Source organism: Chiloscyllium plagiosum, unplaced genomic scaffold, assembly GCF_037043375.1.
Source record: "Chiloscyllium plagiosum isolate Xiang-an unplaced genomic scaffold, Cpla_swu_hap1 HiC_scaffold_52, whole genome shotgun sequence".
NCBI classification, from domain to species: Eukaryota; Metazoa; Chordata; class Chondrichthyes; order Orectolobiformes; family Hemiscylliidae; genus Chiloscyllium; species Chiloscyllium plagiosum.
This window is the reverse complement of record NW_028270190.1, coordinates 217,135-244,836: the sequence shown is the minus strand read 5'-3', so window position 1 is coordinate 244,836 and position 27,702 is coordinate 217,135. Positions and strand designations below refer to the sequence as shown.

General features: G+C 42.5%; 1 protein-coding gene across 3 annotated transcripts in view; it reads right to left on the bottom strand.

The window, feature by feature from the left end:
• LOC148134719 (pancreatic secretory granule membrane major glycoprotein GP2-like) overlaps positions 1–27,702 on the bottom strand; it is a 54,853-nt gene that overhangs the window by 8,724 nt on the left and 18,427 nt on the right. The window contains exons 6-12 of one of the 3 annotated variants that reach the window (XM_087985331.1): positions 19,625–19,769; positions 16,443–16,519; positions 16,193–16,354; positions 11,096–11,191; positions 5,946–6,041; positions 1,955–2,050; positions 889–921 (exon numbers count right to left, since the gene is read on the bottom strand). In XM_087985331.1, coding sequence (XP_087841457.1) covers positions 889–921; positions 1,955–2,050; positions 5,946–6,041; positions 11,096–11,191; positions 16,193–16,354; positions 16,443–16,519; positions 19,625–19,769 — 705 coding nt within the window. The remainder of the gene's footprint in view (positions 1–888; positions 922–1,954; positions 2,051–5,945; positions 6,042–11,095; positions 11,192–16,192; positions 16,355–16,442; positions 16,520–19,624; positions 19,770–27,702) is intronic. The other 2 variants (XM_087985332.1, XM_087985333.1) reach the window with 2 other exon arrangements.

Sequence of the window (27,702 nt, the reverse complement as noted above, 5' to 3'; positions counted from 1 at the left end):
TCCTCTGGCAGCTTATTCCATACACGTACCACCCTCTGAATGAAAAGGTTACCCCGTAGGTCTCTTTTATATCTTTTCCCCTTTCACACTAAACCTATGCCCTCTAGTTCAGGACTCCACGACCGCAGGAAAAAGACTTTGTCTATTTATCCTATACATGTCCCTCATAATTTTGTAAACCTCTATAAAGGTCACCCCTCAGCCTCCGACGCTCCAGGAAAAAACAGCCCCAGCCTGTTCAGCCTCTCCCTATAGATCAAATCCTCCAACCCTGGCAGCATCAGTCTGAATATAGAGAAGTGTCCTGGATACCTGGCCTAATTCCAGGCACTTCATCAAAATTAGAACAACAAAATGCAAGCATCACCCAGTCCTATCTGCATGATGACAACATCCAAACAAAACGTTCAAATTCCAAGGCTCGTAACGTTAGACATGTGCCATTAACTTCTATTTCAAACAATCAACGCGGACAAGTCACAGTAATCAACATACAATATTCATAGCCGATGATTCCAGTGAGTCCTTTCATTCCGTTCCCTGTGAAGCCTTAATTACGCATCTCCCAGAAATCACAATCCACAGAAGTCATTGAAAAAAGTCACAATACCCCGCACTTACTCCGTACTGAAATGTTCGTGAGGAAAAGAGACAGTGTTTGACGTAATGTTACAGATATTTGTGGAATGTATCTGAAGTAGTGTTTGCATTTTTAACGTCATGAAAGTATCAATCGGAGATGTATAGTGTAATTCCAACTAAGAGGCAATTAAGCAATTAATGTTGAAGTGTAATCGGAGAGATGTGATCAGAGTGGTGGATTATGTGTTACAAAAGATGGAATGAATTTGGAAGACGATTTCTCAGTGAACTTTGGGGATTTTATACCTTCAGGTCCCAGAGTTGTTGGAAGTCTTCTCACTGCAAGAAAGAAATGCAAATATATCTAGGAGTCACATGAAAAACGAACATATTAATTTAGTGCTCAAGACGTCACAGCTGTCCATTTCAAAAAAAGACCAATCCTGAAAAAAATGTTTTCTCCCTGTCAATATATCACATTTTGGCTGACAAAGTGCAAGCATCACCCAGTCCTGCTGCATAATAAGAACATCAAAAGGAATAGGATTCTGTTTTAAGGCACTCTAATTCATGACATCTGCAATTGCATCCCATTTCAAAGAGTCAAATTTCACAAGTCACACCGAAATGAAATCCTACTCGCAATAGTCATTGGATCATACTTCCGGCAGTTGGGCAACATATTCATTTCAGTGACTTCATTGCACCCTTCCTAGTAACTTTACCTCACACATTCATTCAAAAAAAAAATCACACTCCCTTTCGGGCATGCATCTTACAGTCAGTGCCCTGAATTCAATCCTGCAGCTATTTGTGGATCTAACTGAAAGTGAGATTGCTTTTAACTTCATGAGAGTGTCAATTAGAGAGTTAATGTGTACTTTCGACTGAGAGGGAATATATCAAGGAAATTTGAGGCATTATCAGAAAGATATAAATCATGCAGTTTCTCCACCTGATTCAGCACTTAACATATTCCGCCTCATCTAAGCACTAAACGCTATGGCAGTCCCAGTCTATGTCGTAAAACTTAAAATCTCCTACTATAACAATCCAATTGCTCCTGCAAGTCTCCCCAGTGTCCATGCATATTTGTTTCTCTATTGCCCGTTGGCTATTTGGGGGTCCACATTTCAACTCCAGTAATGTCACTATCTCCTTCTTACTTCTTAGCTTCACCCACAAAGCCTCACTGGGTGATCCTTCAGGTATTTCATCTCTGATTACTGCCTTAACAAAAATGCAAATCCCATTCCCTTCTTTCCACCACTTCTGTTCCGCCCAAACCACCTGTACCCTGTCACAATACGCTGCTTGTGTTAATTGCTATGGCATAAAGAATACATTTCAGCGATTCAGCTCTGGCTGTTACCTGTTTCTGCCGTCACTGCTCTGTTTGATGATGAACTTTCCATCGGCTTCTGAGTTGAATATGTCATGTCGTCCCCATGTTCAGCAGTGTTTGGATCTGAAGGAATGGAGAATGATTCAAAAATGGAACTCTTTAATTCAGACATTTTTCAATGATTCCCAGCATGCCATGTATCACATGGAGGCAAGAATGCAATAGTATTTTCACTGAGTTATTAATCCAGAGAATCTGTGAATGCTTTGGAGATCTGTTTTCAATCTTCACACTGCAGATGGTGGAATTTTAAATCGATGAAAAATAATCAGATCTACAGGAACGTTACTGACATCCCACTTCGCTCAGTCACTCTATCACACTTACCTCAGTCACAGCGTCCCACACCTGACAGTCACTGAATCACAGTCTGCTTAGTCATTACATCCCACTGCATTAGCTCACGAAATTCTATTCCCCCTCTGAACCGACAGATTCGCTGCAATCATTTGATCCATTCAATTGACACACCACCTTCCACTCGCCTCAGTTATTTAATCACACTACCATTACTCACAAACACACAATTCCCTCAGTCACAGCATTTTCCATCCTTCAGTAACTGCATAACGCTTCCCCCAATGTCTAAATGGCACTACCCTCAATCACATCGTAAAACTAATTTCAGACATGACATTCCAGACACAGGAACAACTAATCTAATTTACCTCAGTCACGGCTCCCACTCTCCTTCTCAAAGGACATGACAGCTTCCACTGTCACAATATTCCACTGCTGTCCGTCACTATATTTCAACAGCATCAGTTAATCCACCTCTCTCTCCTCAGTCACTCAATCACCCTCCCCTCATTCATTGTTTTCAACTCTGCTCAGTCACAACATCAGACTACTGAACACCACTAACTGGGTCACTGCATGCTGTGTAATTGGAGAGATGTGATCAGAATGGTGGGCTGTATGTTACAAATATGGAATGGATTTGGAAGACGATTTCTCAGTGGACTTTGGAGTTTTTATACCTCCAGGTTCCAGAGCAGTGAAAGTCTTGTCACTGCAGGAAAAGAATGCTGATACATTTAGGAGTCACATGAGAGAGAAACACAACAAATTAGCGGTCAAGACATCACAGCTGTCTGACCCAATGTAAAGACCAAACCTGAACAATTGGTCTTTTCCCTGTCAATATATCACAGGCTAACAAAATGCAAGCATCACCCATTCAGACTCCATGATAAGAACATCAAAGGAATAGGATTCTGTTCAGATTTTGCCTGTCCTCGGATGCTGCCTGAATTGCTGTGCTCTTCCAGCACCACTGATCCAGAATTCTGTTCAAGTCACTCTAATTAGCGACATCTGCAATTGCATTCCATTTCAAACAGTCAAACTGCACAAGTCACACCAAAAAAAATTCTATTCCCAATAATCATTAGAACATATTCTCAGCAGTCGATGCAATATATTCGTTTCAGTGACTTCATTGTACCTTTCAAAGTAACTTTGACTCAAACTTTCATTAAAAAAAATCACACTCCCTTTCGGGCATGCATCTTACACTCAGTGCCCTGAATTCAATCCTGCATCTACTTTTGGATCTAACTGAAAGTGTGATTGCTTTGACCTTCATGACAGTGTCAATCGCAGAATTAACGTGTACTTCGACTGAGAGGGAATGTATCAAGGAAATTTGAGGCATTTTCAGAGAGATATAAATCATAGAGATGCCCCAACCTGGTGCATAAGATGCAGCAGATTTGGAATGGAATCTCACAGTGGACTTTGGCTCAATACTGAACACAAGCCCAAAAGTGCAGACTCGAAAACGTCCCGTGCAACTGCAATATAGCTTCCAACGTCTATACTCAATACCCTGACGGATGAACACCAACGTGCCCAAAGCATTGTTTAACGTCCTGTCTACCTGTGACTACACTTTCAGAGAATTGTGCATTTGAACCCCAAGGTCCCTCTGTTTCACTGCACTCCTTAAGGCCCTACCATTCACCGTGAAAATCCAACATTGATTTGATTTTCCAAAATGCAACACCACACACTTCTCTATATTTAACTCCATTTTCCATTTCTGAGCCCACTTCAGCGGATGTTTAAGGTTCTGCTGCCAAACATCCTCACTGACTCTTTTAGTGTCATCTGGAAACTTACTAATCATGATTTGTACATTCTCATCCAAATCATTAATATAGATAACAGTCAGGATTGGGCCCAGCACCGACCCCGAGGCCTTCAGCGATTCAAAGGCCTCCAGTCAGAAGAGCATCCTTCCACTATTATGGTTTGCTTTCTATCATGAAGACAAGTGTGCATCAAATTGCCAGCTTCCTCGAGGTTCCATGCAATCTAACTTTCCAGAGCAGCCTCCCAAGTGGGACCTTATGAAAGACCTGACTGAAATCAATATAGACGAATTCAACTGTCTTGCCATCGTCAATCCTCCTGGTCAATTCATCAAAGAACTCTAACAAATTTGTGAGGCATGATCTCCCACACACAAAACAATGCTGACTACTCCTAATCAAGCCCTGCCTTTCCAAATTCACGTATACATTATCTCCCAGAATTTTCTGAAGGAACCTATCGACTCCAGATGTTAGCATTATTGGTCTATATTTCCCAGATGTTTCTTTGCAGTCCTTATGGAAACAGAGTACGACATTCTTTACCTTCGAGTCTTCCGGGACCTCACCCGTGGCTAATGATGATGCAAAAGGTATCAGCTGGGTCCTTCGCAATTTCTTCTCCGGTCTCCTAAAGTCTTCTTGCATATATTTTGTCAGGACCAGAAGACTTATCCACCTTCACACATTACAGTGAATACAATATCACCGCTGCGCTGAGAAGGAATGTCCCCAAGATATGACCGCAAATTTCGCCCAGTTCCAAACTCTTTCTCCACAGTAAAAATAGAGAAGTATTCATTGAGGCCCTTGCCCATCTCTGGCACTTCCAAACAAGCATGTCCGCTCCTTGAGGAGTCATATTCTTTCTCTAGTTATTCTTTTTCCTTTAATACACCTAAGGAACCTCTTTGGATTCTCCATAATCCTCATGGTTATTTCGTGCCCCTTTTCGCCCTCATGATTTCTCTCCTCAGTAAACTCCTGTTTTCCCTATATCCTTCTAGGAATTCCCTTGATTCCAGCTGCCTGCAACTGAGCCATGTCTCCTTTTTTTCTGGTCAACGTCTCAATGTATCTCGAATTCCAGGGTTGCTTATTCCTGCCAATCTTGCCCTTCACTTTCAAAGAAACATATAGACTCTAACTAGCTGGCTTTTAATGGACTTCCACTTGCCGTTCCCTGCAAATAAACTCCTGAAAATCCTGTGCAATTCCATCAAAATTCGCCTCCCCCCAATTTCGAACTTGATTCTGGGGACCAGTTTCGTCCTTCTTAATAAGCAGTTTTAAGGTCAATAGAATGATGGTTACTGATCCCAAAGGGTTCCACCTCTATCACTTTAGTTACGCTGTCCTGCCTTATTTCCCAAGAGTCGGTCAAGATTTGTCCCTTGTCGAGTCGGAACTCTATATTCAGATTTTGAAATGTTTTCTGAACGCACTTAACAAATTCCACCCCATCAAACACTAAACACTATGGGATTCCCAGTCTATGTCAGAAAAATCAAAATCTCCGACTACAACAATCCAATTGCTTCTGCAAGTCTCCCCAATATCCCGGCATATTTGTTCCTCTAATTCCCATTGACTATTTGGGGGCCTAAAATACAACCCCAGTAATGTCACCATCCCCTTCTTATTTCTCTACTCCACCCACAAAGCCTCACTGTGTGATCCCTCAGTTATTTCATCTCTGATTACTGCAATGATACTCGCCTTATACAAAAATGCAAATCCCATTCCCTTCCTTCCACCACTTCTGTCCCACCTAAACCACCTGCGCTCTGGCACATTATACTGCTTTTATTCATTGATATTGTGTAAAGAATATTTTTCAGCGATTCGGCGCTGGCTGTTACCTGTTTCTGCCGTCACTGCTCTGTTTGATGAAGAACTTTCCGTCGGATTCTGAGTTGAATTTGTCACGCTGTTGTCATGTTCAGCTGTGTTTGGATCTGAAAGAATGGAGACACAGTATAAGAATGATTCAAAGTTGGAACTCTTTAATTCAGATATTTCTCAATAATTCCCAGCGTGCCATGTATTTCATGGAGGCAAGAGCCCAGTAGTATTTTCACTATTATTAATTCAGATACTCTGGATACCTGGTTTCAAACCTTCAAACTGCAGATTGTGGAATTTTAATTCGATGCAAAATAACATATTTGGCATGAAGAATCTATTGATGGTCATGCAACCATGTTAATTTGCTGGAAAAATGACGCCACTGGCTAATTAATCTCTTTCAGGGAAAGAAACCTCATCTGCTCTGAACTGCAAGTGCGTTCAGATCTATAGCATAGTCCTTGACATCCCACTTCGCTCAGTCACTTCACACTTTTCTCAGTCACAAGGTCCACACACGTGTCAGTCACTGTATCTCAGTCTGCTTAGTTATTACATCCCACTGCATTAACCCATAAAAGTCCATTCCTCTTGGTACCAACACATTCACTGCAGTAATTTAATCGATTCGCTTGATGCATCACCTTCTGTTCACTTCAGTTATTCAATCACACTACCATCACTCACGAACACGCAATTCATTCAGTCACTGCATATCGCTTCCCTCAATCTCTAAATGGCATTATGCTCAATAACATCGTAAAACCCATTTCTGATATGATATTCTACACAGATGAGCCACTAATCCGATTTACCTCAGTCACTACATCCCACTCTCCACCTCAAATGACATGACAGCTTCCTCTGTCACAATTTTCCACTGCTCTCAGTGACTACATTTCACCACCAGCGTTTTCTCAAGTTCACACTCCTCAGTCACTTAATCTCACTCCCCTCATTCATTGTTTCCAATTACGCTCAGTCACAGCATCACACTGCTGAACACCACTAACCTGGTCAATGCATACCTCTTTTCTTAGTCAATACGTCATTCTCCCCTCAATCAATACATCACTCGCCCGTCAGTCAATACATTTCACTTCTCTCAGTCCATGCATCGCACTTCCCTCAGTCACTCTGTCACATCCGTCACACGATTGCAGTCCACGAACTCTAAGTTCGGCCTGTTGTTCTGAGTGGTATGTGCTGCGGTTCACAATTCAGAGCAAGAGTTCCAGTAAATGGTGTCAGAGTGTATCACGCCTTTTGCACAGTGTCCACACCGCACAGCAACTTACTAAAGGACATAGTCCTTGACTAAATCTTATAAGCAACTGTCAAACCTATCAGAAGGTGTTATTGTTTTCAATGTCACGAAAATATCGATCAGAAAACATCCAGCCCGACTAAGAGAGAATTTAAAAATCAAAATTGAGGCATAACCTGAATATCAGTGCTTTGTAGTGCAGAAGATGAAACGGGTTTGGAAGACGATATTTCAGAGGATGTTGGGGTTGTTTTACCGACAGCTCCATGACTTGCTGGAAGTTTTGGAAATGCAATAAAATAATGCAAGTATGTCTCGGACATACGGAACAGAGGAGAACTAGACAATTGAGGGCATGACATCTACCAGTCTCAATATAGAGAAGAATCCCAGTCACTACCTCAAAATGAGAATGACAAAATGTAAGCATCACCAAGTCCTTTCTGCATGATGACATCATAGAAAAATAGGATCAAATTCCAAGGGACGTAACGTTAGACATGTGCCATCAACTTATATTTGAAACAATCTACGCGTACAAGTCACAGCAATCAACATGCAAACCCCTCCGCCCAATAATCATTGCCGATAATACAACTGAATCCTTGCATTCCGTTCCCTGTGGTGCCTTAATTACGAATCTCCCAAAAATCATTCCACAGAATTAATTGAAAAAAGTCGCATTACCCCGCACTTACACGGTACTGAAACCTTAATAAAGTACAGAGACACTCCTTGATGTAATGTTACAGATATTTGTGGAATGTATCTGAAGGAGTGTTTGCATTTTTGACGTCATGAAAGAATCAATCGGAGATGGAAAGTGTAATTCCGACTTAAAGGAAATTTAACAATTAAGTTTAAAGTATAGTTGGAGAGATGTGATCAGAATGGTGGACTATATGTCATAAATATGGAATGGATAAGGAAGACGATTTCTCAGGGGAGTTTGGAGTTTTTATACCTACAGGTCCCAGAGCTGATGAAAGTCTTCCCACTGCAAGAAAGAAATGCGAATACATCTCGGAGTCACATGAAAGAAGAACACAACTAATTAGCGGTCAAGACATCACAGCTCTCTGTCTCAATATACAGACCAATTCTGAACAATTGGTCTTTTCCCTGTCAATATATCACAGTTACGCTAACAAAATGCAAGCATCACCCAGTCCTGCTTCATGATAAGAACATCAAAGGAATAGGATTCTGTTTCAAGGCACTCTAATTAGCGACATCTCCAAATGCATTTTGCTTCAGTCAAATTGTACAAGTCACACCAAAAAAAATTCTATTCACTGTAATCATTAGAACATATTCTCGGCAGTCAGTGCAATATATTCATTTCAGTGACTTCATTGAACCTTTCCAAGTAACTTTACCTCAAACCTTCATTTAAAAAAAAAATCACACTCCTTTTCTGGCGTGCATCTTACACTCAGTGCTCTGATTTCAATCCTGCAGCTACTTGTGGAGCGAACCAAAAGTGTGATTGCTCTGATCTTCATGACAGTGTCAGTCGGAGAATTAACGTGCTCTTTCGACTGAGAGGGAATGTATCAAGGAAATTTGACGCATTATCAGAGATATATAAATCATAGAGATGCCCCAACCTGGTGCATAAGATGCAGCAGATTTGGAATGGAATCTCACAGTGCACTTTGGCTCAATACTGAACACAAGCCCAAAAGTGCAGACTCGAAAACGTCCCGTGCAACAGCAACATAGCTTCCAACGTCTATACTCAATACCCTGACGGATGAACACCAATGTGCCCAAAACATTGTTCAACGCCCTGTCTACCTGTGAGTAAACTTTCAGAGAATCGTGCACTTGAACCACAAGGTCCCTCTGTTTCACTGCACTCCTTAAGGCCCTACCATTCACCGTGAAAATCCAACATTGATTTGATTTTCCAAAATGCAACACCACACACTTCTCTATATTTAACTCCATTTTCCATTTCTGAGCCCACTTCCGCGGATGTTTAAGGTTCTGCTGCCAAACATCCTCACTGACTCTTTTAGTGTCATCTGGAAACTTGCTAATCATGATTTGTACATTCTCATCCAAATCATTAATATAGATAACAGTCAGGATTGGGCCCAGCACCGACCCCCGAGGCCTTCCGCGATTCAAAGGCCTCCAGTCCGAACAGCATCCTTCCATTATTATGGTCTGCTTCCTATCATGAAGACAAGTGTGCATCAAATTGCCAGATTCTTCGAGGTTCCATGCAATCTAACTTTCCAGAGCAGTTTAGCAAGTGGGACCTTATGAAAGAGCTGACTGAAATCAATATAGACAAGGTTATACGCCTTGTCATCGTCAACCTTCCTGGTTAATTTATCAAAGAACTCTAACAAATTTGTGAGGCATGATCTCCCACGCATAACACCATGCTGATGACTCCTAATCAAACCCTGCCTTTCCAAATTCATGCATACATTACCTCCCAGAATTTTCTCAAGTAAGTTATGTATACCAGATGTTAGGATTGTTGGTCTATCGTTCCCAGGTTTTTATTTGCAGTCCTTGTTGAAACAGAGTATGACATTCGTTACCCTCGAGTCATCCGTGACCTCACCCATGACTGACATAGACTGGGACTGCCAGCTGGGTCCCCCCAAATTTCTTCTCTGGTCTCTTGAATTCTTCTTGCGTATATTTTGTCGGGACCAGAAGTTTGATCCGCCTTCACACATTATAGTGCGTACAATATCACCTCTGTGCTGAGAAGGAATGTCCCCAATATATGACCGCAAATTTCGCTCAGTTCCAAACTCTTTCTCCACCATAAACATAAAGAAGATGTATTCATTGAGGACGTTCTCCGTCTCTGGCACTTCCAAATATACATGTCCACTATGCTCCTCGAGGAGTCCTATTATCTCTCTCGTTATTTTTTTTCCTTTAATGTACTTAAGGAACCTCTTTGGATTCTCCATAACTGACTCACCCACGCTATTTCGTGCCCACTTTCGCCCTCATGATTTCTCTCCTCAGTAAACTCCTGTTTCTCCTATATCCTTCTAGGAATTCCCTTGATTCCAGCTGCTTGCAACTGAGCCATGTCCTTTTTTCTGGTCAAAGCCTCAATATATCTTGGCTTCCATGGTTCATTATTCCTACAAATCTTGCCCTTCACCTTCAAAGAAATATATAGATCTTGTACTCTAACTATCGCACTTGAAAGGCCTTCTGCTTGCCTTTCCCTGCAAACAAACTACTCGAATCAACTCTTGCAAATCCTGTGTAATTCCATCAAACTTCGGCTTGCCCCAATTTAGAACTTGATTCTGGGGACCAGTTTCGTCCTTCTTAATAAGCAGTTTTAAGGTCAATAGAATGATGGTTACTGATCCCAAAGGGTTCCACCTCTATCACTTTAGTTATGCTGTCCTGCCTTATTTCCCAAGAGTCGGTCAAGATTTGTCCCATGTCGAGTCGGAACTCTGTATTCAGATTTTGAAATATTTTCTGAACGCACTTAACAAATTCCACCCCATCAAACACTAAACATTATGGGATTCCCAGTCTATGTCAGAAAAATCAAAATCTCCGACTACAACAATCCAATTGCTTCTGCAAGTCTCCCCAGTATCCCGGCATATTTGTTCCTCTAATTCCCATTGACTATTTGGGGGCCTAGAATACAACCCCAGTAATGTCACCATCCCCTTCTTATTTCTCTACTCCACCCACAAAGCCTCACTGGGTGATCCTTCAGTTATTTCATCTCTGATTACTGCAGTGATACTCGCCTTATACAAAAATGCAAATCCCATCCATTTTTATCCACCATTTCTGTCCCGCCTAAACCACCTGGCACATAACTCTGCGTGTATTAATTGCTATTGTGTAAATAATACTTTTCAGCGATTCAGCTCTGGCTGTTACCTCTTTCTGCCGTCACTGCTCTGTTTGATGAAGAACTTTCCGTCGGTTTCTGAGTTGAATATGTCACGTTGTTGTCATGTTCAGCAGTGTGTGGATCTGAAGGAATGGAGACACAGTATAAGAATGATTCAAAGATGGAACTCTTTAATTCAGATATTTCTCAATAATTCCCAGCGTGCCATGTATTTCATGGAGGCAAGAACCCAGTAGTATTTTCACTGAGTTAGAAATCCAGAGACTCAGCGAACACTCTGGGGACCTGTTTTCAAATCTTCAAACTGCAAATGGTGAAATTGTAATTTGATGCAAAGTAACATATCTGGCCTGAAGAATCTACTGATTGCCATGAATCCATGTGCATTTGCTGAAAAAAAATGACGCCACTGGCTAAGTATTCTCTTTCAGGGAAGGACACTTCATCTGCTCTGAACTGCAAGTGAGTACAGACCTACAGCAACGTTCTTGACGTTCATACCCTCTGAAATGGCCTAACAATCTATCCTGTTGCACCAATCGCTTCAACATTTCAACAAAGAAACAAATCCAGATGGATCGCCTGGCTTCAAACGAAGCACTGGGAAAGATGATAGTCCAATAAGCCCTGTCACCCTGCAAAGTGCTCCTTACTAACACCTGACAATAGTGATAAATTTGCCAAAGTTATTTCACAGATTAGTCCATTATTAGTCTAATCTTGCTTACATCGTCCACCGTGGAGACAGTTAACCAGATGTCACCATCGCCATAGTAGATATGTCCAGTCCCACTTGCAGGACAGTCCTAGCAGAGGTGGCGGCACAGTGGACTAAAATCAGAATGAAGTTCACCTAGAAGTCCTCTGCATGGACACGAGTCCCTTACCATCTTCTGACGTCAGATTAAACATGGTTAAGAAAACTTATGCTGATTACCACAACTGAGGAATCAGGACTGCTACATGCTGCACAATGTATGGGATAAGCATCAAGCCAGGCAAGTATGCAAAATGTACAATGGATGTGTGGGGAATTGCAATATTCATCACAGACAGTGTGTTAGCAGTAGCACTGTTAATCGACCTGTTCGGGTCCTAAAGATAAAGCTGCTAGAATGGGGCCATGACAGGTGGTGAGGGGGTGAAATACACTTGCTTTCATCCTTATCACTATGCCGACTGCAGATGCATCTGCACAAGAAAATATTGTCAAGAGTGACTACCGCATAGTTCTTGGCGAGACGAACTTAAAAACCATCCAAATGTGTTATCTGGCACTGTCGCCATGCTAAATGGGACAGACTTCAAGCAGATCTAGCAATTTCAGGTTCGATGAAGCCCGGTCGGAGATCAACAGCAACAAAATTGTCTTCCATCAAAATCGGCAACATATTGTTGCGCATACTCCCCACTCAAACCTTATAATAAAACGATGGAATCAAACTTGTTTTGTGGAATGTGCAGGAGGGTACAGCCGGAGTAGCACCAAGCATACACAAAAATGCCGCATCAACAAAATGAAGCTGCAAAACACGGCTACTTCAAGGGAGGGATGAGCGAGGTAGAATTGACTGGTAGATGAGCCCAGCATGAAAGGCAGTGAAACAGCAATGGCGAGAGATTCTGGGAGTAATTCAGGAGACACAGCAGAGATTCAAACTGAGGAAAACGAACAATGGTATAGGTAGGTTCAGGCAACCACAGTGACAAGGGAAGCGATCCCATAAACAATGGATCAGAAGTACCACATGCAGTGAATGGTGTTTTTACGTAACAACTCATTGCAGGAGGAGCCACAAATACCCCCATCCTAAATGATGGAAAAGCACAACACAGTTGAAAACACTAGTATGAAACGTTTGAGGCATGGTGGCTCAGTCATTAGCACTGCTGCTTCACAGCGCCAGGAACCTGGGTTCAATTCTTGCCTCAGGCAACTGTCTGTGTCGAGTTTGCACATTCTCTCAGGAAACTGTGAGTTCCTGCCCACAATCCAAACATATACAGGTCAGGTGAATTGGCCATGTTGGATTGTCCATCGTGTTAGGTGTATTCATCAGGGGTAAATGTAGGGTTGTGGTGGGATACTCTTCGGAGAGTTGGTGTGGATTTGTTGGGCAGAAGGGCCTGTTTCCATACTGTAGGGAAACTCATATCAGCATTCCCAAGTGAATTAGCCATCTTGGCCTTCTTCAATTATTCCCAGCATCACAGACAGAAGTTTTCAGGCTTCTTATTTACTCAGCGCAGTGAAAAGATACTGTTGAAGACATTGGATATTGCAAAGCTACTGAGCTCTGAGACTATTCCGGCAATAGTAAGGAAGAACTTGCCGTACTCTAGCCATGCTCTTTCAAAACAATTCCAAATCTGGCATGAATACTGCAGTGTACAAAATTTCCTAGCTATGTCTCATCCACTACATGCAGGACAAATCCAAAATATTCATTTTCTATCGCACCAGTCAACTCTCGATCTTCAGCAAAGTGATAGAAGGTGTCATCAACAGTGAGATAAAGCAGCACCTGCTCAGCAATAACCCGCTCAGTGACGCCCAGTTAAGTTCCACCACAAAGACTCAGCTCCTGCACTCATTACAGCTTTGGTTCAAGACTGGACAAGAGGAAAATTCCAGAGATGAGGCGCAAGTGTCAAACCTTGACACTGAAGCTGCATTCGAATGAGTGAGGCATCAGAAGCATGAGCAAAATGGGATTTATGGGTGTCAAGGTCAAATATTCTACTGCTTTGAATCAAACCTTCATATAGAATTTTATTCTGTGGTTTGGGGTCAAACATCTTAGCTTCGTGGCGTCACTGCAGGGCTTCCTGGCGTTAGAATTTTCGGTAAAACTATCCTCAACATGTTCATCAATTACGTTCGCACCGTTTTAAGGTCAGGAACTGGGATATTCACAGATGACTGCATAATGGTCAGCTCTGTTTGCGACCCCTCAGACATTGAAACAGCCCATATTCAAATGCAAGAAGATCTAAATAATATCCCTGTGTTGACTGACATGTAGCAAGTAACAGTCACACAAGTGACAAGAGATGACCAAGGAATCAGGGTGAAACGGTGGTTCAGTGTTTCGCACTGCTACCTCACAGTGCCTGGGACTTGGATTCAATTCCAGCCTCATGAAATTATTTGCGTGGTGATTGCGCATTGTCCCCTGTCTGCGTGGTTTCCTCCCACAGTCCAAAACTGTGAAGGTTAGATAGATTAGCCATGGGAACTTTAGGACTAGAGGCATTGGGTTGGGGTGTGTGTGTGTGTGGTTTGTGTGGGATACCTTCGGAGAGGCGGTGTGGACTCAATGAGCTTCCACACCGTAGGGATTCAATGATAGTCATCAAAAAGTAACACCGTCATCATTTTCCCTGTGATTCAATTCCGTTACCATGACTGAATTTACCGTTATTAGCATCCTTGGGGTGACTCAAATAGATTTGTCACTAAAAGGTGGCAACAGTAAATCCAGGCTAGGAATTCTGCGGCAGGAACTCACGTTCTGACTCCCAGAAGACTGCTTAACACCTCCAAGGCGGTACTCAGGATGGAAGCAGCATCAACAACGCTCAAGTATTCCTCTTGATTTGCATTACATCCACAAACATCTGTCTCTCCACCACCAACATTCAGGAGCACGGTTTGTACTACTTACAAAATGCACGACAGAATTCACTAAAGATCTTCAGACAGCACCTTTCAAACCCACGGCTGCTTCCATCGACACGAGGATGGGAAGCAAACATATGGGGACAAGACAACGTGCAAGAATATGTCCCAGACAATCACCATCATTACTTCGAAATGTATCGCTGCGCCTTTACTGTCAAAATGCTGGAAGTCCCTCGCTATGGACATTGTGGGTCATCCACCTACATACACACTGGAACTAATCAAGAAGCTGTTGCATCTCCACTTTCTCCAGGGCAATTAAACACGGCCAGTAAATGCTGGCTCAGTCAGCCACCCAGTTTCCCACGAATAACTGATACAAATATAATGCCGAGGCACAGTGCCTTTCCTGGATTTAATACCAGATACGAATCTATGTCCTTTGTGATTTTCCTGAAGAAACATTGACAGCAGTAATTGCTGCTGCTCGCTATAACTGAAAGAAAAACACTTCACCATCAGATCTTTTGCCTCTGCAGTAATTGTACTAAACGAGTGGATCAAATTCATTTAAATCCCTGCTTGTTAGGCGGTCATTTTATTTTCAGATCCTACATTCTCTGTGGCATTTGTGAAATGTTCTCAAATGAATGTGGGAATGAGACTATGATTCGGAGATTAGGATTCGATGTGTCCTTTGAGTAAATGGCACTACTGTGTTAAGACCAAGAAATGAGAGACTGAAACTTTGACAGTGTACTGTAGCTGGGAAAGTGAATTTAACACCACATAAAGAAACAGCTCCGCCCAAAACGTCCAACTTGCATTTATGAAATGGATGCAGTGAGGATGGGAGTAGAACATGGTGACTCAAGTGAGTGCAATGTAGTGACAGTGAAAAATGTAATATAATATCTTAGGACAGTGGGATGCAGTGATTAATGGACTGGGATGTGTTTTCTGACATGAGAGAGACATCAGAACAGATTGCAGAGTGATGTAGTTACTACAGTGAGCATGATACTGTTGTTGAGGGAAGTTAGAAATGTTCACCAGGGGAGTGTGAGGCATTGAGTAAGATGTGCTGGAATGTAGGAACTAAAGCGAATTGAATTTCATAGCTTAAGGGAGAGGAGTGCTTCGACTGAAAGAAGTTGGATTTTATGCCTTGAAAACCAGCATCCTGTTTCTTTGGATTGTTTCCTTTCATAATTAAGACAGGGAGGAGCTTTCACATTGCCAATCATTCCGTGCTGCAGTGGCTGATTGTTATATTTTATTTCCATCTTCTCTGAGAGCAGTGACTTCCCAACTACATTATGTTCTCTTCCTCTTTTCAATTAACTCGGCTCACTTTTGAATATTGTATTTCAAAAGTTTTCAACCACTCAGTGATTGGAAGTTCAAACTACTTCCAAAGTCATTGGAATGATATTTTCTTGGTGGAGTGAGACACCCCAAAGTTGCCCTTGTGAGTAACGTAAAAAGAGAACTGTACCTGTGCAGTAGGCAGCATAATAATGCAACGGCTTCAATTGATAAACAAAGTAACTGCTGCAGTTTTTGATCTTTATCTCATGGACCCAGTGACATTGATTTCTTTCCCAGTTTATACAAACTCTCCTGGTCACTTCCCCATCGGCCATGGTGGGATGAGAACCTGTAATAAGGTTTATCAGTATTGAAGAACGTAATCACTGTGAACAGTGCTGGACAGTGAACATCTGTCTAATAAATTATGAAATTACCCTGTAACCACGCTGTTCCACGTGTCGAGCAGTGATATGGTTGGACAACCACCTCTGGCATCTTCCATCCACCGGAGCTGAAACAGCAATCACAGAGAAAGCTCATGAATGGCAATCTGCCATAACAGCATACCCAATTAAAGTTCCTTGATGTAACCATACTTCCCATCCCAAAGCCGGTTAACCTTCCTCAGAGTCTCATCATAGTCATGGACCCATAGAGGTTGAGAGCATATGTAAAAAAAAGTCCTTTATCTCATTGTGTTACACCAGTCAAAAACAGTTTGAAAACCAAATTTTCAACGGCTTTTCCATCAACCTTCTTTGCTTTAGCATCGTAAGTACCCATCTAAGTATCTTTGTAATAACGTGAGAGGTTTTCACTTAGTCATCCTCATGGACAGTAAGCGCCAGATTGCCATTACCTCGAGGCAAAATCATTTTTCCTCATATGCTGTCTAAACCCATTACCCTAATTTTATGCCTCCTGGCCATTCATGTCTCCATCAAGGGGGAAGAAGAAAGGATATTCCTTTTGAGCCTATCTCTGAAAATCATAACTTCTTTATGCATTTTAATCATGTCGCCTTTCAATCACCTCTGCTACAAGGAAAACTGAAACGGTTGTTTACATCGGTTTTCGGAAATTAAAATCTATAGCCCTGTCAACTGCATTTTAAATCTTTCCAACTCAAGCTACATTTTCTTGGAAATTTCTTCCAAACCATCTCCTGTACTATCACAATCTTTCGATATTGCATATTCCAGAATTCCGCACAGTACTCAGTGTGAGGTGTGTAAAAAATGTCGCCCAACTATTGCCCCGCCTGTATTAGCCTTTGAAATGCCCGTTCCAGGAAGGAGTGGTGAAAAGCATTTTGGATTTATTTGAGTTTGCATTTAATATACTCGTGACTGACAACAAGTTCAAAAGATACAGAGTCTGGATGGGAAAGATGACAATCAGACATAGAGTCGGAGTGGCATAGAGATGTACAAGACAGAAACAGATACTTTGGTCCAACTCATCCATGCCGACCAGATATACTAATCTAATCTAATCCTATTTGCCAACATTTGGCCCATATTCTGACAAATCCTTTTCATTTGTATAACCGTCCTGATGGTTTTGAAATGTTATAATTGGACCAGAATCGATTACTTCCTCTGGCAGTTCATTCCAAACAAATACCACCCTCTGCACGAAGAAGTTGCCCATTAGGTCTGTTTTCAATCTCTTCACTCTTCACCTTAAACCTATGCCGTCTAAGTTTGGACTCCTCGCCTCAGAAATAAAAAAAGACCTTGACAATTGAAGCTCTGCATGCCCCTCATAACGTTATAAATTCTATCAGTTTACCCCTCAGCCACTGATGCTTATGGCAACCAACATCGGGAGGAGCATAGAGACCTCAATGAGATTACCTCTCAATCTTCGAAACTATGGCGAGTCCTGTCCCAATTCGTTTAACGTTTGCTCATTAGAAAATCCCTCCTCATATCAGATAATCTTGTTAAACGACTCTACACTGCCTCGAATGAAAGGATACATCTCCAGAAAAAATGGAATCAAAACTGCTCACAGTACTACTGATGTTCTCTGACCAGCAACTTGTACAATTGCAATAAGTCTTTCCTTCATTTATACGATAAACCCTTGATATAATGACAGACTTTCTGACCAGACTTTCTGATTACCTGCTGTCTCTGTTTGCTTGCTTTCTTTGTCTCGTTCATAAGAAAACGCAAGGCCGATTGTGTTGCAGCTTTCTGCACCTATCCCTCCCCCATTTACATTATTATATGATCTAACTTCCAAAGTGCTCAACTTCTCATTACACTCAATTTATGCATTATTGCCCACTTCTTTAACCTGACAGATTAGATAGATTACTTGCAATGTGGAAACAGGCCCTTCAGCCCAACAAGTCCCTCCGAAGAGTAACCCACCTAGACCCATTCCCCTACATTTACCCTTGTACCTAACACTATGGACAATTTAGCACGGCCAATTCACCTAACCTGCACATATTTGGACAGTGGGAGGAAACCAGAGCACCCGGAGGAAACCCACGCAGACACAAGTAGAACGTGCAAACTCCACACAGACAGTCGCTCGAAGGTGGGAATTGAACCCAGGTTTCTGGCGCTATGAGGCAGCAGTGCTAACCACTGTGCCATCGTGCCACCCATTAACCTATCAATATCATTTTGTAAACTCGTTGCATCCCCTTCACAACCTGTGAGGCTCAATATGTTAATCTCCTCCTGTTTAAAATGCCTCCTTCTGTCTAGATTTATCACCAATGGCCTTACTATGTCGCTATTTTGTTCGACATCCAGAAACAGTTATCGTTTCTCCTGTGTCTCTCTGAGCCCTCTTGATCGGAGCCTATTTACATTGTTACACATCCGACCAAATCCATCAATACCTGTCATGAGATAGCCTTGACATATCCTTTACCTTATTTAAAGGTAAGTGTAAAATGTGGCGTTCCAGATGTGATTATATTGGTCAAATTGTCATGGTTTGAGCAAAATATATATTTTATTCCCCACACCAGCGTTAAAATACAAAAACTTGGCATGACTTTAATTCTATCTAAATACTTGAGAAAATAATTATATATTAACGATGACTCATCAACTGTTCCAACGTAGTACCATTTCAGAAACACATCTTGAAAAAAAAGCAAAGTCAGGAAGCGGACTTCCCGTGTTTGTGAATTTTTCCAGTGCAGGACAAAGCACAAATATAGCAGCAGAATGAGACCTCATTCTTTTTTTCTGCAGCAGAGAGAGGGTTGTGTCTTCAGTTCCAATTCCGAAAAGCCCAACTCCAACAACTGACAGCAAAAACTAAAACACTATTATTGTGTGAGCCAGACTCTCACGCTCATGCTTCTTTTGTCCACTTTTATGAAAGAACCAAAACTATTGAGTCTTCTTTACATGGAATAGATTGTCGTGGTAACGCTATCAACACTTGTTTCCTCGAGAAACAAGATGGAACAAATCCTTCTTAGAGGCCATCCTGTCACAATGTTTAATCAGTTACTTTTCCACCTGATGGTTCCGACTTCACCCAGTTCCCATCCATGCAGTCAAACAAAGGTAGTCTCATGATGAAAAGCACATTATCCATCTTTAATGGATTATTGCCAGGTAGAAATCTGTATTACCTTTTGAATCGATACCATCCGTGTTTAAGGTGCACATCACATTCTGCTTTACCAGTACATTCACAATTACGGCAATTCAAACTTCTCCAGGGCTGTGCCAACACGTTGTGAAACACACACGGGTCAGTGTCTCCAGATTCTGCAACTGTGTGACAAAAACATTCAATAGTGATATTCAGCACTGTTACAAAACAAGAGAGACGTTTTATTCTCTGAATCACAGAATCATAAAATAGTTCAGCATCAAAGAGGCCCCTCAGTCTGTGAAACTGCATAGCAAAGAAGAAAACACTGATCCCATTTCCCATGAATAGGCCAAAGCATTGAGTTCAATGACGCCACAAATGTTCATCGAATGAACTTATGAAAGTCGTGAGTTTACCCATTTGCAATACTTTCCCAGACAGTCCATTTCAGACACCATCTACACGAGACGATGGGTGAAGTTCCCATGAAACCTCCTGCACTTCAGCATTAAAAAGTGTGTCCCCTTGCTTTTTGAGCCGTCAAACCAAGAGTACAACTGATTTACATTCCACACTGGAATTGCCCTCATAACTGTGTACAGTTGCATCAGATGATGTGGAGGTGCCGCTATAGGACAGGGGTGGACAAAGTTAAAAATCACACAGTACCAGAATCATAGTCCAAAAGGTTTACTTCAAAGCACCAGCTTTCAAAGCGCTGCTTCTTTGTCAGGAAACTAGTGGGGCAGGATCATAAGACACAGAATTTACAGCAAAAGGTCGCAGTGTCATGCAATTAAAACGATATATTGAGCAAACCTAGATTGCTGTTAAAATTTTCATCTTTGTTTGGTCCGGTTGGTTAATATGTAAGTCCCAGAACTTCTATTAAGTCATATTCTCGAGATAATCTAATGTTTCATCGAAAGAAAATGTGACATCTCAGCTCAGAGAATATATTAAAGGTCTGAGGTTAGAGTATGTCTCTGTCACACTCTTGAGTCAGATGTTCTATTTCCAAAGTAGGAATTTGTAAACTGTTACATGGATTGACTGCCTGCAAGCTGTGAGTGTGTTGCTGGAAAAGTACAGCAAGTCAGACAGCATCCAAGGAGCAGGAGAATCGCCATTTCGAGCATAAGCCCGTCATCGTGAATGAGACTTATGGGCTGGAAGTGCTGAGAGGTAAATAGCAGGGAAGTGGGGCTGGGAGGAAGGTAGATGAGAAAGGTTCAGGTGGATGAAGTTGTGAGTGAAAGTGATAGTCGGAGAGGAGGGTAAAGCATACAGGTGGGAAGGAAGATGGACAGGTCAAGGTGGCGGTGCTGTGTTGGAAGCTTGGGACTGGGATAAGGTGGGGGGAGGGGAAACGAAGAAACTGATGATGTCCACATTGATCCAGTGTGGTTGCTGTGTCTCAAGGTGGAAGATGAGACGTCGAGTGGTGAGTGTTTGCTGATGGAGGAGGTCCAGCACTTACGTGTGGAGTGGGAGGGGGTGTTAAAGTGTTCAGCGACGTGTTGGTGAGGTTGGTTGGTGCGGGTGACCTAGAGTTGTTCCCTGAAATGATCCACAAATTAGCCTCCTGTGTCCTCAGTGGAAAGTCAACAACATTGTCTGTTAGGGATACAGTAGATGACGTGTGTGGAAGTACACATAAATGTCTGACAGATGTGTAAGGATCCTTTAAGGTTTTCGATGGAAGTGCGGGGGGGGGGGGGGGGGGGGAGGTGACCTTGCGAAGTGCAAACCCTGCACTCACTTGCGGAATGTTTCAGAGAACATCTCTGTGACACCCACACTAAGCAACCCCACTGCCCCGTGGCTGAATAGTTTAACTTCCCCTCCCACTCCGCCAAGATCTGCAGGTCCTCGGACTTCTCCATCACCAAACCCGAACCGTCCAACACCTGAAAGAAGAACGTCTCTTCTTCCACTTTGTGAAACTGCAGCTGCACGGGATCAATGTAGATTTCACCAATTTCCTCATTTCCCCTCTCCTCACCTTAATCAATTCCCAAACCTGCAACCCAGCACCGCCCTCTTGATCTGTCCATCTTCCTTCCTATCTGTCTGCCCCAGCTTCCTCCCCGACCTCTCACTCACACTCCCCACGTTCACCCACCTGTCACAACCCCAGCTTCCTCTCCCTAGGCCGACCCTCCCCCCTGTTTATCTCTCAGACTCCCACCCCGGTTCCCATTCCTGGTGAAGCCTTATGCCCGAAACATCGATTCTCCTGCTCCTCAGATGCTGCCTGACCTGCTGTGCATTTCCAGCACCTCACTCTCGACTCTGATCTCCAGCATCTGCAGTGCCCACTTTCTCTTGCCTGCTGGTCATTTGATTTTTCAGCAAAAATGCAATGTGTCTGCAAATACATTGTGTTTTTGCTCAAAAAGTACACGACCTGCAGGCAGTCAATGCACACAGTCAATCCGTATAACATTTCATAAATCCTACTTTAAGGAGTTAATTACAGGAGAACTGTGCCTGCTAACAGGTAGTCGATGCCAAATGTAACAAGAAACAACGAGAATGCTTTTCATACGAAGGCACTTTGCAGATTTGCTGTCATTTCGATGAAAGGACTTTAAAACAAAAAGTCATCAGTTTGTCACTTCTGAGACCAAAATATGAAAATCTGAAAAGATCAAACAATAGGACAGCTCCGAAGAAGCAGCGAATCCTGGAAATGTCAGTTGGTTGAGGTCCTGTCCTCAACATTAATCAGTTAATAGCGAAGTTGGGTGGCAGGCTTGTGCTTACTTACTTGAGAGGTCGAATATTTGGTACTACGTGGAATAAATTCTGAACTGTTGTTTCAGTATTTGATTGCCCGCTAGATTTCGGAATAAGTAGCCGAATTAAAGGTATTTTCTTCTGAATTGCCCACAATAAGCTCATCAGGTCAGGCAGCATCTAGGGAACAGGAGAATCGACGTTTCGGGCATTAGCCCTTCTTCAGGAATGGCTGAAGAAGGGCTAATGCCCGAAACGTTGATTCTCCTGTTCCCTAGATGCTGCCTGACCTGCTGCGCTTTTCCAGCAACACATTTCCATCTCTGATCTCCAGCATCTGCAGACCTCACTTTCTCCACAATAAGCTCATGGCTGATCTGAGGAATAAATCCATCGACCAGCCATTTGCTCAAATTCCTTCATCCTTTACATCATTCAGACACGGAAGAAAAGCTGTCTCCAATTTAAAAACAAAACATTGATCCAGCAGAAACTGCTGTTTATGGAAAAGATTTCAAAAAATCTACCAGCCTTTCTGCCTGGAAGTGCTTTCTAACTTTTCGCCAGAACTGTTTAGTCCCAATTAGATTAGATTAGATTAGATTACAATGTGGAAACAGGCCCTTCGGCCCAACAAGTCCACACCGACCCGCCGAAGCGAAACCCACCCATACCCCTACATTTACCCCTTATCTAACACTACGGGCAATTTAGTATGGCCAATTCACCTGACCCTGCACATCTTTGGACTGTGGGAGGAAACCGGAGCACCCGGAGGAAACCCACGCAGACACGGGGAGAACGTGTAAACTCCACACAGTCAGTCGCCTGAGGCGGGAATTGAACCCGGGTCTCTGGCGCTGTCAGGCAGCAGTGCTAACCACTGTGCCACCGTGCTGAGACTATGCTCCCTATTTCTAGAATCTCCAGTGGAAATAAATGATATTTCTTTATTTTCTTTCTTCTGTTAATATTTGAAGACTCTGATCAGAGAAACAGGCCTAATTTGTCCATTCACTCCAGAAGTCTATGTGTCATTCCTATAACCTATAACCGACATCATTATCCCTCCAAGGACAGTATACCTTTACAAAGATGTGAATCCTAGATCTACTCACATTACTGTCAGTGTGTGATTCTTTACTCAGAAAGTAGTTGGAGCCTGGAAAATTGAGCAGATTCGCCAACTTTAAGGGATCGTTGGATAGATATGCGCAAGAGATAACCTAGTGTAGGTTATATGGGCTTCAGACTGGTTTCACAGGTCCGCACCACATCAAGGGCTGAAGGGCCTGTAGTGCACTGTAATCTTCTATGTTCCAAGTTCTATATTCTATCTCTCCGAATAGTCCACACCTCCTCTATTTCTACTACATGCTTAAATCCAGCTTCCCTCCTTTTTTGGAATGAGTTTTCCTCCTGACCCGTATCTTATTTAGTGAGACATTAAAATGTGAGGGTCATAAAAAATGAAGCACACCAATCAGCCAATTGGACACTTTGCGATCTCTGCCGTTCACTACAATCTCGGCTGATCAGATATTTCCACTTACTTGCTTTTTCCCATGATCCTTGTATTCTCTCATGATTAGGAATCTGTCATCTCAGCTTTAAATAAACACAAGCACCCTATAATCCTTTGGGCAAACATTTTCAAAGTTGCACAAGATTCGCGTACTCTGTTCTGTTGTCCTTCACTCTAAAATGAGCAACTTCACATTTTCACACCTTCGAATCCATTTGCAAACACTGCTCCCACTGTCAGAGCAAAAATCTTTCTGCGAAATTCCAGGTTGGATTTGTTCTTGCTAATCTTATGATTATAAGATAGAACCATATAATCAGGGAATAAAGCAGCCCAGAAGAGTCCTTCGGGCCATTGAGTTTGTATTGCCACAATACACCAATGACACCTATCCCATACTCGACTCATAGCCGTGAATGTTATGACATTTTAAGTGATCATGCAAGCACCATCATTCACCATCTTGGTGAAATGGTTCTTCCTCGAATCCAATCAAAGCCACTTTAAAATTATGACATCTCATTATTATTTCGACTGGTGGAGACGGAGGTAGGAGGGGGAAGGTTTCCCATGTATATCAGCGCAAATACTTTCTCAAACCTCTTGACAATTGTCCTCAGAATCTTTTGGACCTCTATCAGGTCTTTTTTCAAATTTCTCTGCTTCAAAGAAATAGACAAACACATGCAGCTTTTATTCATTGCTAAGATGCTGCACCATAGGCAACAGGCAGGTGAATCTCCTTTGCACCCTATCGAACACAATCACATCGCATTTTAAGTGTGGTAACCAGAACGTCGTGCAATATTCCCGCTGTGACTAACCAAAGTCCTGCCCTTCTCCAATGTGCACCCCTTGTTCTTATAAACTATGCCAGGATTTAAAAAGGCAAGAATTATGCATACCTCCTTAACTATCCCAATGCGTTCTCTTTCCACTTTTAGTGACCTGCTTAGGAGCACCATAAGTCCCTTTATTTCTCCGAGTTATCTCTTTTCTTGACATTAAGTATTTGTTTGGCATTGTCCTTCTTTTTCCAATTCGAATGTCCTTGCGCTTCTCAGAGTTATCTCCAATATGCCACTGACGTGTTTACGTGACCAAATCCAACCATTACCCCACCCCCCAACTACCACAACAACATCAGCTAGCACTGCTGCCTCAAAACACCAGGGACTCGCGTTCAGTTTCAGCCTCGGAGACCTGTCTGGTGAAGTCTGCTCATTCTTCCCACAACTGCGTGGGTTTCCTCTGGGTGCTCTGGTTTACTCCCACGGTCTAATGGTGTGCCTTTTAGGTGGATTGGCCTTGTTAAATTGCTCCAGAGTATTCAGGAGTGTTGGGTTAGTAATGAGAAATGCCAGTTTACAGGAATAGGGTCTGGATGTGATACTCTTTGGTGTGTCAGTGTGGGCTCGAATGGCATGCTTCCAAACTGAAGGGATTCGATTATTTTAAAAAAAAACATAATAGACAATCAAGGAGTCAGTACTGATCCATGCCGTATGTCATGGCACAACAGGATCCTGTCTAGCAACAGCTTTCAATAACTACACTTCAATGTTGAGCATCCTGCATTGAAATAAATGCAGGTTAATTTATCAGAGGGAACAAAGAGATTGATGAAGGCAGAAAGGTGCATGTGAACTATATGGACTGCATTTAGGCGTTTGAGAATTGCCCTCATCATCAACAGGTTAGCGAGGTGAGATCTCATGGAATGCAGGGAGAACTGGCCATTTGGATATGGAACTGGCTTGATAGTAGAACACGGAAGGTGTTGGTGGAGGATTGCTTTTCAAACTGGAGGCCTGTGACCAGTGATATGCTACAAGGAGGGGTAATGGGTCCACTGTTTTTGGTTACTTATATAAATGATTTCGATGTGAACATGGGAGGTATAGTTACTAAGTTTGCAGTTGACACCAAAATTGGAGCTGATGTGGACAGTGAAGATGGCTACCTTAGAGTACAAATGAGGAGTGGCAGATGGAGTTTAAGTTAGATAAATGTGAGGTGCTGCATTTCAGAAAGGCAAATCAGAGAAGGGCGTATTCATCAACTGGTAAGGTCCTGGAGCGTGTTGATGAAAAATGAGACGTTGGAGTGCAGGTTCATAGTTCCTTGAAAGTGGAGTTGCAGGGAGACAGGATATTGCAGAAGGCATTTAGTATGCTGTCCTTTTTTGGACAGAGCATTGCGTACAGGAGTGGGGAGGTCATGATGCAGCTGCACAGGACATTAGTTCGGGCACTTTTGGAATATTTTATGCAACTCTGATCTACCTCCTAGCAGAAGGATATTGGGAAACTTTAAAGGATTCAGATAAGATTTGCAAGGATGTTGCCAGGGTTGGAGGATTTGAGCTACATTGAAAGGCTGAATAATTTGAGGCTGTATTTCCTGGTGCATCCGACGCTGAGGAGTGACTATGCAGAGGTTTAAAATTGATGAGATGTATGGTTAGGGCAAATCAACAAGACATTTTCCCTGGGATGGTGGAGTCTGGAACTAGAGGACATATGTTTAGGGCGTGAGGGAAAAACATTTACAAGGGATCTCAAGGATAACTTTTTCATGCAGAGGGTAGTGGGTGTATGCAATGAGTTGCCGGGGAAGTGGTGGAGGCTAATACAATTACAACTTTTAAAAGATATCTGGATGGAAAAATGAACAGGAAATGTTAAGCGGGATATGGACCAAGTGCTGGCAAATGAGATTAGATTAGCTTAGCCTATCTGGTCCGCATGGATGAGTTGGACCAAAGAGTCTGTTTCCATGCTGTAGAACTCTATGACTTTGTGACTACATTATTTCGGATATGATGTGATAGAATTTGAAAAGGAGAAAAGCTCAATCAAATATACAGTCGCTGTGAGTCACACCATTCAGTTACTTCATCTCACCTCTGGTACTCACCTTCTCTCGCTTTACTTTGTTATTGGAAGCCATTACCATTAGTCACAGTATCTCATGGCATCATACACCACATCTCCCTCCCCTCAGTCACTATGTCACACTCACCTGAGTCATTATACCTCAAATCCCACAATATCGCATCTCACTCACTTCAGTTAATATGTCACACTCACTTCAGTTACTGCATTAGTGACCGTGTCATCATTCATTACATCACACACATCTTAATAGCTACATACCCCTCTCTTCAGTTACAGAATCGCAGTCTCCTCAGTCACTACAACTAAATGCCATGTCGCATCCCATTTCCTACATCACGTCAAGACACTCTTCTCAGTCAATGTATCTGTAATCCACTCTGACACAGCACCCACTCGGCTCAGTCACAGCATCTCCCTCTCCTTATTCAACGAAGACGGCATACCTCAGGTATGTCATTCCACTCCCGTCAGTCACTGCATCCTCACTGCCCTAACTCAGTGCACTCTACATCCCTCAATTTCTGCACCAACGTGGTGGTCTTCTTGTGGTACGTGATAGTCCCTTTCCTGGCCTCGAGGCAATTCCAGAGCGATCTCCCAACCTCATGAAACTCATCGACCAGCCATTAGCCCAAATTCCTTCATCCTTTACTTCACGCATGCACGGAAGAAACATTGTCTCAAATTTAATAAGAAACTCTGATCCATCATATACTGCCACTTACGGAAAATATTTCAAAACATCTACCAGCTGGTTAGTGACTGGAAGTGCTCCCTAGCTTTTCTCCAGAACCGTCAATCCAAATTCTCAGAATGTGCTCCTTATTTCTAGAATTTCCAATGGGAATAGTTTATATCTTTTTTCTTCTGTTCATATCTTGAAGACTCCGATCAGAGAAATAGACCTAATTTGTCGATTCAGTCCAGAAATGTAATCATTGAAGT